The sequence below is a fragment of the Molothrus ater genome, chromosome 2 (assembly GCF_012460135.2).
Source record: "Molothrus ater isolate BHLD 08-10-18 breed brown headed cowbird chromosome 2, BPBGC_Mater_1.1, whole genome shotgun sequence".
Lineage (NCBI taxonomy): Eukaryota > Metazoa > Chordata > Aves > Passeriformes > Icteridae > Molothrus > Molothrus ater.
In genome coordinates this window covers 11,547,385-11,560,678 of record NC_050479.2, presented here as the reverse complement: position 1 = coordinate 11,560,678, position 13,294 = coordinate 11,547,385, and the positions used below count along the sequence as shown (strand labels likewise).

Genomic DNA, 13,294 nt, shown 5'->3' with positions numbered 1-13,294 from the left:
ATCTTACCACAAGACTGTATTTGTCTCATTTCAGATGCTGTAGTTAAGGGCTGCAATGAAATCCCCTGCTATTACACATGAGCCGTAAGTGCTGTTCACACCCCAACCAAGGCTCCTCGATGCCAGCTGAAGCACTAACAAACAAAAAAATGAAAGAGCTGGGTAAGGTATCTCGCAAAGCTTTCCCAAGTGGCAGCAATCAGATTTTGCTCATCACGGAGCAATTGCAGCAAAACACCCCAAGTTTAGACAACTACTAGTAACATAAATTAATGGCAAAGGCAAATCTTTTTAATGGTGTCTGTGGGGGCTGGTTTACTGGCACCGTGTGTCACTAGTAACTTTTCAGGCCCTTCAGTCAGCATTGTTGGCTTTTGCAATTCCAGCCCGGCTCTTACAACACCAGTGGTTTTTCTGGAACCACAAGTTACCAACAACCATTAAAGGAAGGAAGACCGAGATTCCATTTTTATAAAGCCAATGAGTATCTCTGCATGACGCAGGGTAAATATTTAAAAGATAAAAGAAGCCGCTTTGGAGATGTATCATAAATACGTAGAACATATCTCGGGTCACCCATGATCACAGCCTTGCACAGTTCCTCGGCAGCATTAGCTCTGAACAAAAAATTTCCAGGGACACCCAGGCTTAGCAATTCCCCAGCGGAGTCCCGCCTCAGAGAGCGGGGGGTTTCTTTCCCCTCTCCCCGATAACGAGCGGGACCGTTTCGCTCCGTGGAACGCCGCCTCAAGGCACAAGTGACCCGAAAAAGGGACCTGAAAAGAGTTCCGGCTACTCTCCCAGAGCGACCCGGGCTGACCTCACAGCCAGCAGCGCTGCCCTCACAGCCAGCAGCGCTGCCCTCAGAGCCGCCGGCGCTGCCCTCAGAGCGGCCGGCGCTGCCCTCAGAGCCGCCGGCGCTGCCCTCGGCACCCACGGGGCTTTCCCACCTCCCGAGCCGCCGCCCGCACGCCGCCGCCTCAGGGGCTCCGGGGCGGGGCGAGGAAGGGGGCGCGCCGCTCGTCACGTGACACGCCCATCTCGCGCCCCTCCGCAAGCCGGGCCCCGCCCCCAGAGCTCCGCCCCCGCCGCGCCCCGGGCTCTGATTGGCTGCGGGCTGACAATGCGCGAGGCAGCGCCCCCCGCCCCGCCCCCCCCGCCGGCTTCACCCCGGCAGCCACGCGCCGCCGGCCGCGAGCTGCCCGCGCGGCGCCGGCGCGGCCGTTACGGGAGCGCAGCGGGCGCTGAGGGGCCCCCATGGCCGCGTCGCTGGGGCCGCTGGTGGGAGCCATCGATCAGGGCACCAGCTCCACCCGCTTCCTGGTGAGCACAGCGTGGCGATCGGGGCGGCACCGGGGGCGGGCGGCGCCCCCGCGGCCTGAGGGGAGCCGCGGCTTCCGCGCCTTCACTCCCTTCCATCCCGGCGGGGGCTGCTGCCGTGCCCTTGGGGAAGGGCAGGGGAACGGGCCCGCAGGGCTGCGCTGCGCTGCGCTGTCCCGGCTGCAGCCTCCTGTCTCCCGGAGAAGCGGCGCCGCTCGGCCCGGAGGTGCCGGATCCGCCGCTGTCCCTCAGTCGCGTTCCCGCCGCGGCGCGGGGGCAGCGCCCGTCCCGAGGGGAGCGGTCCCGGGGCGAGCCCGACACCAGCGGCTCTGCTGCTGCTCCAGGGGACTGCGGGATCCCACTGCTCCGAGCAGGCTGCGCTTGCAATCTGTCAGGCTTTCAATCTGTCGGGTACCTCTCCCCGAATGGAATCAAATGGACGAGGTCCTGAGGCAGCGGGGAAATAGATCCATGCGAGCTGATTGACTGTGATTAGCTGGTGTTCAAACAATGCGATGACTCCGCTGTGTTCCCCGCTAAAACCTGCCCGGGGCCTGCTGGAGTGACTGCTGCAGCTCCAGCCCTCATGTCAGTGCATCTTGGGCACTGTAGGTATTCAGGTGGCTGAACCTGCACACCTTGTGAAACACTGATTTGTTTAAACACTAGGGAAAGATAAGTTTAAGGATAGGAGAATTAATATATTAATCATATATTTGACCCTTTAGTTGAAGGATCTAGTTATTTCTGTATTATGCAATAGGCTGTAACTAATGTTGTTATATATGAAACTTACTGTAGATACTTCTGGTTTGCAAATCTCTACAAATGTACTGTCCTACTGTCCCCTAGTCAGTTAAGTCATGGTAGTTTGACTTAATTAAAGGCCTATGACAATTTCCTCCATGGAATAGAGATATTTACTAGATATAAAGTGTTGTCAAATGTGCAAAGTATGAATTGGGAAGATGAATGTTTTGGTCTGCCCTTGCTGCTTTTTTTTTTTACTGCTTCCCCCGTGTGAAATGTTCCTTCATGAAGCAGGAGACTGGACTGTCTTCTTGACCTATGTTACCATTATTACTCAATATCACGACCTTCATGCGATTGTCAAATGAGAAAACAGCTCTGGGGGCGGAGAGAAACTCCAGACTGACAAATGACACCAGTGAGCTGTCTTGGATGCCAGTCAGGAGTCATTTTTGGGAACAAACTTGAAGAAGGTCCCTGTAATGCATTAAGATACATTCTATCTGCTTTTATATATATAAAAAGTTAACTTTTTTTTTTTTATCCTCAAAGGATAACACTGGTAGAAGTAAAACTAACACTTTTTACAAGTGTTTTTACAAGTTCCTCTTAGGAGGAATTTCTTACACTACACACATTCATCAATGGCTTTTATGCAGGTGGGGAGATTTTGCCTGCCTACAAGAGGATTCAATTGCTTCCTAGTTTTTTTCAAGTATATTGTGTCTGCCACTTTTAAATTCTTGTATCCGTCTCAGTGTCTCTCAATTCATGTCAACATACAGCATTGTCTTAAACTTGGCAGTGTGATCATGTCATTATGATAAAATTACATGGGCTTGAGCAAATAAGATGCATGATCACTGAGTTAAATAAGAACACAGGGGAGAGGGAGAGAAGTGGGCAAAATGTGCAGAGATCTGTTACAACTCATCTCAGTCATTCAGATAACAACACCTGTAAATGGAGAATTTTGCTGGAAAAGGATTGCTGCAGTTGGAATAGAGATTTTGCCTTGAAATATTTTAAGCCAGAATATAATGTATTGTTGTCTGTACCTAAATTATTTCCTTGGCTCTGTTGATCTTTTGCTTTTAATTATTTTGGTTACGTTTCTTAGTGATGTCTCTATGGTTTTTTTTAATGTAGTATTTCCAATAGTTTTTGTCTTCACCAAGTCACAAGTCAAAATCAGCCTGCTGCTTGCTTTGCACTTGTGTATTCAGTAGTTCAGTGCAACTGTTATCTAACTTTTTAAGTGGAAAACATATGATTTTGAGTAGGTTAAAGAGTCCTCCTGGGTGAAAAGCTGTCTGGTCCAATGGGGCCAAAGAGCAGTGTCAGCAGTCCAGAGTGTAAATTTACAATTACAGGCGGCAGATTTACCAGTGGTGTCCATAACAGTCAGTAGTGAGGGCTGATACTCTGTGTTTTCCTGGACAGCCATGGGGATGGGTTGGGATGTTCTCTCTGATGGGGGTGGCCAGCTGACTGAAATTCCAGTTGGAGAAGGGGCCTGCCAGAATATTCATACGGTTAAACAAAGTTTAGCACTTGAGACAGAATGCTAAGAAGCTGCTTCATGAAAAAAGACACACTACTGCTGGAGTTGGATATATGTGAGCAATGCATCCTTGTGGTGGTGCACATTGAGAAAAGTTCAGAAAGTAATTGTTGCCATCTGTGCAGCACTTAGGAAGCAGCATCTGGAACAGTGGGTCTGATGTTGGACCCTGCAGAGGATGAGCGTTGGAAGAACTGGGTTTCATCCAGCCAGAGGAATCCCTGTGCTGCAGCACAAGGCCATGGGAGGAGGGTTGGGAGATCAGGGATTCTTTCTTCACAAGAGAGGCTTAAGGGGTGTCCTCATTCCACAGTTTGTGGAGAACACAGAACCAGCCTTTTCTCAGACATGCACAGGAAAAGACAGTGGGCAGTGAACACGAGCTGCAGTAACTGTGGGATCTCTAATAGATGTAAAGAAACAATGTTTCACTGGGAGGGCTCCAGATCCGGGGCTGAGAAGGTGTGTGGAATTTCCATCTTTGCAGACACTCAGTGCCTGATTAAAACAGGCCCTGAACAGCCTGGTTTTAAATTCAGGCTTACCTGAGCAGTGAGTCAGGCTAGGTGACCTCCTGAGATTCAGAGTAAATTATCCTTTGTGCAGACACAAGTTTTGTCTCTCCTGCTTGTGAATGAGGGGGCTGTGTGAGCACAGAGGCTAAAGGAGCACCAGAACTCAGGTACATTTCTGTTACTGTCACTCCTTCTTTAGCCTTGCCTCTCACACAGCACACATGGTAGTTTTATGCTGTAGCTTTATCCTCCACAAACCCTATTTTGGATCTTTACCTTTATTAGCTAATTTTGAAAAATGAACTGCAATTATTTTTGAGATTGGAACTTTTCTGTTAAGTTGGGTTGAACATGGGTAACAGATTCTGAGTTACCAGGGGGAGCACAGTGCTCACAAGACAATTGCTTAAAGCTCATTTTCTTAAAAATATCAAGCAGGAACATAAATTGGATAAGCTAAATAAGTGCACCCAGATGACTGAATTCTAGCTAAGATGTTTCATTGAATATTTTCATCAAATACTTTCATCTCTTGTGTTCCATTTTGTATTATTCAAGAATCATAATAATGCACTATAACTTCTTTTGTGAAAAGTCTTGGGATCAGGAGCTAATGGCCAGCTGAACCATTGTTTGATCTCTTGAAAGGTATTTGCTGGACAGTGTTTCTGTCGTTTTATCCAGGAACAGCAAGAATTGAAAGACACAGTGAAGTACCTACACAGTACTTTAAGTTATAAGTTTGTCAGTCAGACACAGGACAGTTTTTTTTCTACCTTTGCAAAATATTTATTTTTTTCTTTACTTTGTCTCCAGAAGAAACAATCAAATAAAGCTATATCGCACTGTAAGCATTCTTTTCAATAAACAAAACCTGATTTTAGGTAAGGAAAACATTCATATCCATCGAGCTTTCTCTTCAGAGGGGAATTCATTTTACCCCTCTTCTGAAGTAACATGACCTTTTATGAAAAACTTGATTGTATAACTTGCAAGAAGGGTTAAAAATACTGTAAATACAGGTTTTCCCCCTAGCTCTAAGCACTTAAAATACAGTGTAGTTTTACTTTTAAATCCCATAATTGTAAGCACCTCCTAGATGGCGACGGAAATCTGTTCATCACGAGCCTTCCAAGAAAGGTAATTTCTAGGAGGCTTTAAACTTGGACTTATGCATAAATTCTTACTGTGCTGCTCCTAGTTAAATACCGGAGAGGGAAATTATTGTTTGTCTCTAATCCTTGCCACAGCTGAGTTGATTTCGATGCAATTTCAGAACTCCAGCTCTGAACTTGTTTTCCTGCAAAGCCATGACTGTTCCTGCTTGCCAGAAACTCATGAAGATACAGCATAGCATAACAGAAATAGCTTTTCTGCAGGCAGAGTTACATGACAAGGATCGAGAGATATGAAAAGTCACTTGTAAAATCTGTTTTCATTATTGTCTTTTCAGCTGTGCAGCTTCTTTCATCACTTCCATGAGCCTCATATTTCTGTTCATTCCTTGAAAATTGTTACAACTCATTGATATTAATTCTTTTCCACTAAGACAACAAAACATAAATGCAATACACAATAATATGCAATAATATGTAACTGTACCCCTTTATGTGATGTATTATGTTAAAGACCCTATAAAAAGCTTCAATTGAGTGATCAGCCCCTGTGCCTCTCTGCTTGTTCACATACAGGGCATCTATGTAGGTCTTTCTTCTCTGCAGTCCTGAGACTCAAGGATCAAGCTCTGATTCTCTGTTGGGAGTAGAGGGAGGATGTTATTTATTCCTTTTCTTTAATCTCTCCCTAGAGAATTCGGTACACATCTGGTGGCTTTCACTTTCATCTCTGTTCAGAACAGCTGTACAAGTCCAAATAGCCTAGACAATTCTTCATTACTACTGCTGATAAAATTAGGGCAAAGCTGACTTTGGCTTTCCCCCACGCACAACTGGGAGGTCAGTAGCATAAACTTAAATCAGTTCTTAATGAATATGAAAGGATTGAAAACCTCTAGTCCCAACAAATTACAGAAATACACTTCAAACCTGTTTCAACAGGGATGTATTGACCTTATCTGATTTATTTGTACTTATTCTCACTTATTTTTCTGTCTCTCCACTGTCAAACAGGGACGACATAGGGAATTTTTTTGACAGCAGTAGTGGGTTTTTTGGAGGGAGTGGGAAAGAAAGGCTTTGAGGTTCCATATGTTCTATTTATTCCCTATGTTATATATAATTTTGTATGTTTAAATTTAGTGACTCATTCATCTTTCCACATATCAGAATTCTGTCTATCAGTGTAGAAGTCATAGAATCATAGAATGATTCTTTAAGGTCACAAGGGACCTTAAATATTATCTGGTTCCACCCCCCACCATGGGCAGGAACAGCTTCCATTAGATCAGGGTGCACAGGGCCCTGTCCAGCCTGACCTCAAACAGGGATTGCTCCCAGTGAAACTTTTTAATCCCTTGCCCTGAATAATAGGGAGTGTCTGTTGCTTTTGTTGAGAATGTCAGAAGCTTGCAGGTTTGTTTGTGATGGATTAGCAGTGTTTGCCTAGTTCTTCTCTATGGATATGAAAAAAATCTGTGCATTCGTAGAGTTATTGCTTCCATTGAAAATGTATTCCTGTCACAGCTTATTGCTGTGTCTGCAAGCCACACACTCCACATTCACTTGATGGCTTTGTCTCATTGAATATGTGCTTCCTGCTCCCAGTAGGAATCCTTTGCATTACCTTCTGATTCAAGAAATACTGAATGATTAGTGGTGAATGATTGCCACATGATATTTAACATTGCTAGTATGTCAGATACATAACATATTAACATACAGGTTAAATAAAAAGTCTTTTATCTCTCTGTCTTTATTTTAAAAACCAAGTAAATTTGACTATGCTTTTGGCAGGAAGGCAATTTCTAGTAAAGCAATCTTACTGTCTATATGCAAAACAGCCTCTCCATTAAGTATGTTGTGTAGCATTTTGAGATCCATATCCCATTATGCAGGTTGCTTCCAAATGTGTAGTACTGACAGAGCTTTTTCTTTAATAGGATAGATTCCTGTAAAGCCTGAGCTGGTAGATGAAACACAGATAAGTAAATAAAGTACTAATGATTCAGTGGTGCTCTTTCTATGTCATCTTTTGAGCTGATCGTAGAAAATAATGTTCATGTACCTTTTAAAGACTTCTTTTCTGGACAATGAAGCTTTCAATGCTTTCCAGAGTTTGTGCTGTTTTCATCCTTGGAGGTTTTAAAGACTTGCTTAGAAAAGTTCTTGAGCAACCTGATCTAATCTCATTGCTGATCCTGCTTTGAGCAGGAGGTTGTACTAGAGATCTCTCAAGGTCCCTTTCAGCCTGAATTATTCTGCAGTTCTAATATATAAGTCAAATGTTTCTAAACTTCAAAGTTTCACTCTAAAAATGCTCTTTAAGGTTCCAGAGAAACTAGAGAATCAGAACTCTCCTTTTTGTCAGAGTTGTTCTAATAGTTTCTGGGTAAAGTGCACTGTGTAGATGATACCAAGAGTTTATGGATTAAAAACTTTAAGAGAAACCCCTAAAATTTGTGGTATGAAAAGAGAGCATTAACAAGTACAGAATAGATTCAGTTGTATCCTAGAGGGTGGATGGATATAAATGAATTTTGTTTCTTTAGCATGTGAGTAGTTTCTAAATCTGGCTCAGCTCTGCTTGCCATGAAAAGGTAGGATGGTGTCCTACTGATATGTTCTGCAGTTCACCTGAACCTGCTGCTAGATTTTACTTTCTAGGTCCCAGAAGGTTCTTGACTCAAAAGATTCTGCGCGGTGCTGTGGAGAAAGGGCCCTTCCCCCAGGATTGCCACCACTGCCCAGCCAGGCTCTCTGGCTCACACACTGTTCACTTCAGTTGAATCTTTCACTGGGTGTCCCTAGCTTGGCCTCGCAGAGATTCCTTTTGGGAACAGGCCACTGCTGGTTAATGAGGCTTGTTGTGCATTCTCCATGAGCTTCTACTGCACCTCTAACTTGGGATTCCTTGAGAACACCCATTGATAGAGTACTTGTGATTCTCTACTCTGCTGGTTTTTATTGTAGAGTGTCCAAATTTAAGTTACTTTTCTGCATGTTCTCTTTTTGATGGGTTGTGTTGCTGCAGTGGCATTCTTTTCTTGTCAGATTGTTCATGAGCTCTGTACTTTTAGTTTGTTTTGAAACAAAATAGGTTTTGCCTAGGTGCTTTCTTGTTCTTTAGTTTGATAGATTTTGTCATAGATTTTCCCATAGATTCACATAGATCTATTCACCCAGATGTCCCATAGATTTTGTCATAGATTTTCACTCTTCCTAAAATGTGCTAACCCAAGAAAACACACAGATAACTCTGGCAGTAGAGTGGCACAGCAAGAGCTAAAGAAATGCTATTATCAACAACAGTGGGTATTTTACTGAGTAATATTCTAATTGCATCAGGAGTCTAACTTCTATAACCACCACAGGAAAAAATCTGGTTCTTTTCCAACCTATTAAGGAAAAAAAAAGCAGTTAAAATTGACAGAGTGACAGCAAAGTTTGCCAAAATAATCTTTGCCTACCTTAATTTTAAAAATGTATATATCTGAATTCTTGTTATATAGATGTTGGGGTTTATGATAGAAAATTACTATCTGTTGTCACAGCACAGCATTTGTTCAAAATAATAAATGTTAATTATTGTTGTATAAACTTCTGTGCTCATAGAAAATTCAATTGTGTAATTAATTTGCAGGTTTTTAATGCAGCAACAGCAGAGCTCTTGAGTCACCATCAAGTGGAGCTAAAGCAAGAATTCCCTAAAGAAGGGTATGATTTATTTTTTTTTTTTTTCATTTGTGTAGAGTTTAGTAGGGCATGTGAATTTTTATCTATGAGTCATCAAAACTGAAGCTGATTAATAATTCTTAGAAGCACAGCAACTGCTATAAAAGACTGGGCAGAAAAAATGGCATGAAATAGCTCCCACTGGGTGTCCGGAACGTGCCTGAGTTACGGAACTAAAAGTACTTGGTGTTTGGCTCTGGTCACTCATTTACATATTTAACATCTAAACTTTAACGTCTAAACGTTGAAGTTTAAAACTAAAGTTTAAATGAGACTTAACATCTCATTTAAGGTAATAAAACTGGTAATTTTTACATTTGAATCACAGTCTTCAGCTTGGTCATAGAAATATCTTCCTTTGTTTTCTGAGTTTTTCTTTGTTTGTTTGTTGGTTCCTAAATGACCTACCATTTGCTGCCAATGCCCTCTGTATAGAACAAAACAAAACTCTTTGTCAATATGTAAAACATGTTTTGTAGCTATATTGGTATTAAAATCCTCAGCTTGTTTTTCAGACTAGTATTATTTTTTCTTTTTATGTACGTTTTTATTAACTGGTGTTTACTGTTTGTTAAAGATGGGTGGAACAAGATCCAAAGGAAATATTAAACTCTGTCTATGAATGTGTGGAAAGGACCTGTGAGAAAATGAGAGAACTGAACATAGACATCGCTAACATAAGAGGTACTTATGGGTAGAGGGCTTTAGCATGCTATGGTTGAGCAATTCAGGTACCATAGTTTTTAAGTGAATAAATAGAAAGGTGGCAGCATATGCCAGCCTCAAACAAAATGTTAAATTGTATTTGAAAATAGTTTTTTGGGGAGGAATAATGATAAAATAAGTGTGTGTATTAGCAATGCAGAATCTACAAAGTAGACTTAACCTGATCTTGTAAAATCGCAGAGACAAGTGATGAAGAAATTCTGAAATTAAGTTTAGAACTTTAATTTAGGAAAGCTGTTTTCCCCTGTCAGTGTTGTTGCTGTCTCAGTTTGTGGCTGAAAAAGAGAGAGGTTTAGAGCATATAGGTTAATCAGCAAAGATGAGTTCTTAGAAGTAATATTTCTAGATTATGCCTTGAAAAAATTGGAAACTTTTTATTTCCCATTTACTTTCCTCTTCTGCTTACCTGTTCCTCCCTCCTCTCCACCTCTCCATTCCCTCCCTCACCCCCCCAAAAGGGGAAAACAAACCTTCTGAAAAGGATACTTTCTGTTTTGTCCTGAAGCCATTGGAGTCACCAATCAGAGAGAAACAACAGTGGTTTGGGACAAGACAACTGGAGAACCTCTTTATAATGCTATTGGTAACTATGCTTTCTGAATATGTAATATCATAATATGATCATGTTGTGGGAAAATGCTTTTGTAGTTTCCTGTGCAAATCTGGCTGTGGCCTAGCCTACTAATTTGTTGGATTTTTTTGATATCTGTGTTGTAAAATATGTGTTTGCATACACACCAGTGCAGTTTAAAAAAGCCCGTTCCATAAAAATCGTTACTTAAATCACTTTATTGGTTTTAAAAAAACCCCACTACGTTCCTGAGGAGTTCTGGGCACAAAATGCTCTGACTTGCATCCAATCACTGTCTGAAATTTTCAGGGTGCTGGTGATTTAACTTTAAAGGAAAATAATGTTAAGTAGGTTTAATTAGTGATGACTTAATGAATACTTATTAATACTCAGAGTTTCATTTTCAACTTAGCTTTTCAGATATTGTCAGCTGAAAAATGGTAATTGTCTAGACTTGGTTTTCTAGGTCAAGAGCCAGATATAGTTTGATATAGTATGACTGTAAAACCAGGAGTCTTCTATAGTCAAATAAATGTAGTTAACAGCTTTATCTTGAACCCAGCTATACCTTGATAACTACAACACAGTCTTTTAGTAGAAAGTTTACATAGAAATAGTAAATAATCAGCCTGCTATTTGTTTTAACCTCTTAGTTTAATCACAGTCGTCTGCTGTGAAGTAGCATTAGTCACTTGCTTGTATTCTGATAAAGTAAATACCCTACTTGTGGAAAATCCTGCTTCTTTCTCAAATCATTTGTTCTTTTAAATCAAATTAATTTCTCTAACCATTTTAATTTTTACAACAGTGCCTTTAAAATACAATGGCAATACAATATTCTTTCAACTACATGAAAAGATAAAAATAGACAGGAATTCATTGGCAAGAGCTGTGGTTTCATAGAAGCAGGCTGAACATGTCACTTTTTGTGTATTAAATCACATGATCAATTAATTTTATTCATGGTTTTAGTGTGGCTTGACCTGAGAACCCAGTCAACAGTTGAACATCTTCTTAAAAGAATTCCTGGAAAAAACAAAACTTTTTCAAAGGTAGGAGACATTCCAAACATTTCAATGGTACCTGCTGCAATGTATAATGTTTTGGATATATGTGTTTAAAATTCTCCTAAACAAAGTCACTTGTAGTTTCTAGTCCCTTCTTAGCTTGTCAAATAATAAAAAATGAGTGCAAGACACCAGTCTGAGACTAGAAAATTTTTAATTTCCTTAAAATAAATGTTTAACACTTATTTAATATCTCACTACGGAAGTGAGACCTAATCCTGTGCTATCTAGCCAATATAAAATAAACATTACACACAAAAATTAGGATCAAGTAGAAAAAAAGAAAGGGAAATAATTTACTGGTATGAAATGTATTATCCATTCTCGTGCCTTAATATTGAAATTAATTGCATCCAATCTGAGAACAAGGAAGATCATTCATAAAGAGCAAGTTTTCTTTTTTTGTGAACATATATATAACAAATTGAAAGCTAAATGCTTGTAAAAAAGTGTCACAATTGTTTGATTAATGTTGTCCTTTACTAATACAGTAAATAGTATGTATTTTTTATATTATATGTTTTCCTACAGGCAGGAAATGGATGTCAAAAAGTGTATAAACTTACTTATTTTCAAGTTCTAGTAGAGTGCAATTTTCATCTTTCCTGTGTTGTCCTGCCCATTTTTGTTGTTGTTACTTATTGTCTAGTCATATGGAGATATCCTAGATAAGACAGGCCTTCTGCAAACAACTTTTTCCACGTAGATGATCTTTGAACTGCATTTAGATCAGCTTTGATCTTTATCTATTATTGCACTGGTCATTTGATTTTGATGTTTTCAGACTTGTGTGTTGTATGCTTAGTACTTATTTAAATAATTACAGAAGTTCATGGAATTTTTCTGAGTTTTGTGTATTTTCTTTTTCCCTTACTATCACCATTTTTTCATATAACTACAGTATTTATGGAAAAGAAACTTGCATGATGTTTAAATTATTTTTTTTTAATTTTACAGTTTAAGACCGGTCTTCCACTTAGCACTTACTTTAGTGCAGTGAAACTTCGGTGGCTTTTGGATAATGTGGAAGAGATTAAGAAAGCAGTTGAGGATGGAAGAGCTATGTTTGGGACTATTGATTCATGGCTTATATGGGTATGTATTTGTATTTCTTACAATAAATTCCCATATCATGTAAATCTCCATGCATGTGATACTTGATGCCCACTGATGACACGGTGATGTCAATAAAATCTACTAAAGAAATTCCAATGAGGTTCCTTGCAAAATGAACTTTTACTGTCCCTATACCATTATATTTTTTTCTTGATTCTTATTTGTAGTTTACCATTATAGTTTGCTGTATAACTTTGCTTACACTTTCAGAAAAATCTTGGACTTTAGAAAGGTGTATTAGGTCTGCCTCTTTAGTTGTTGCAGAAATACCAGAGTTCCTAATCCCAAGGTGAAAACTTTTTGATCTTGAATTTTTTTTGTAATTTGTTGGAGTAAGCCTATATTTCTCCTTGACAAATGCTGTGACTTTTTTGTTCAGAGTTTGACAGGTGGAACAAATGGAGGCATTCACTGTACAGATGTCACCAATGCCAGTAGAACAATGTTGTTCAACATTCATTCCTTGGAATGGGATCCTGACCTCTGCAAGTAAGCTCAGTTTTTCACTAATGCAATTATTTAAATAGTTTCTAACTCATTTAAAGGTAAGAATCTCTTATCTAAACTAAGATCAGCAGGTACTGTTCTATTTGCTGTTGACATTAATAACTAAGATTCATTATTCTCCAGATGTGCAGTTTATGGTCTGGATTAAATAAAAGTAGCAGAATCTTTCTGTAGGTGGAGGCCTGGTTCATGGAAACAATTTAGCTTAGTTGATTAAAGCATGATGCTAATAATGCCCAGGTTATAATAATGATGTTAATAATGCCCAGGGTTCTGTCCCTGTAGGGGCCAATCACTTCAGATCCTTG

At 40.3% G+C, this 13,294-nt stretch overlaps 1 protein-coding gene across 3 annotated transcripts in view; it reads left to right on the top strand.

The window, feature by feature from the left end:
- The first annotated feature begins 1,195 nt into the window (after positions 1-1,195).
- The window catches only part of GK (glycerol kinase), a 34,838-nt gene continuing 22,739 nt past the window's right edge, over positions 1,196-13,294 (top strand). For all 3 annotated transcript variants that reach the window (XM_036379442.1, XM_036379451.1, XM_036379431.1), the window contains exons 1-7: positions 1,196-1,323; positions 8,908-8,981; positions 9,577-9,683; positions 10,231-10,308; positions 11,269-11,348; positions 12,321-12,458; positions 12,859-12,968. In XM_036379442.1, coding sequence (XP_036235335.1) covers positions 1,258-1,323; positions 8,908-8,981; positions 9,577-9,683; positions 10,231-10,308; positions 11,269-11,348; positions 12,321-12,458; positions 12,859-12,968 — 653 coding nt within the window. In that variant the 5' untranslated portion in view covers positions 1,196-1,257. The remainder of the gene's footprint in view (positions 1,324-8,907; positions 8,982-9,576; positions 9,684-10,230; positions 10,309-11,268; positions 11,349-12,320; positions 12,459-12,858; positions 12,969-13,294) is intronic.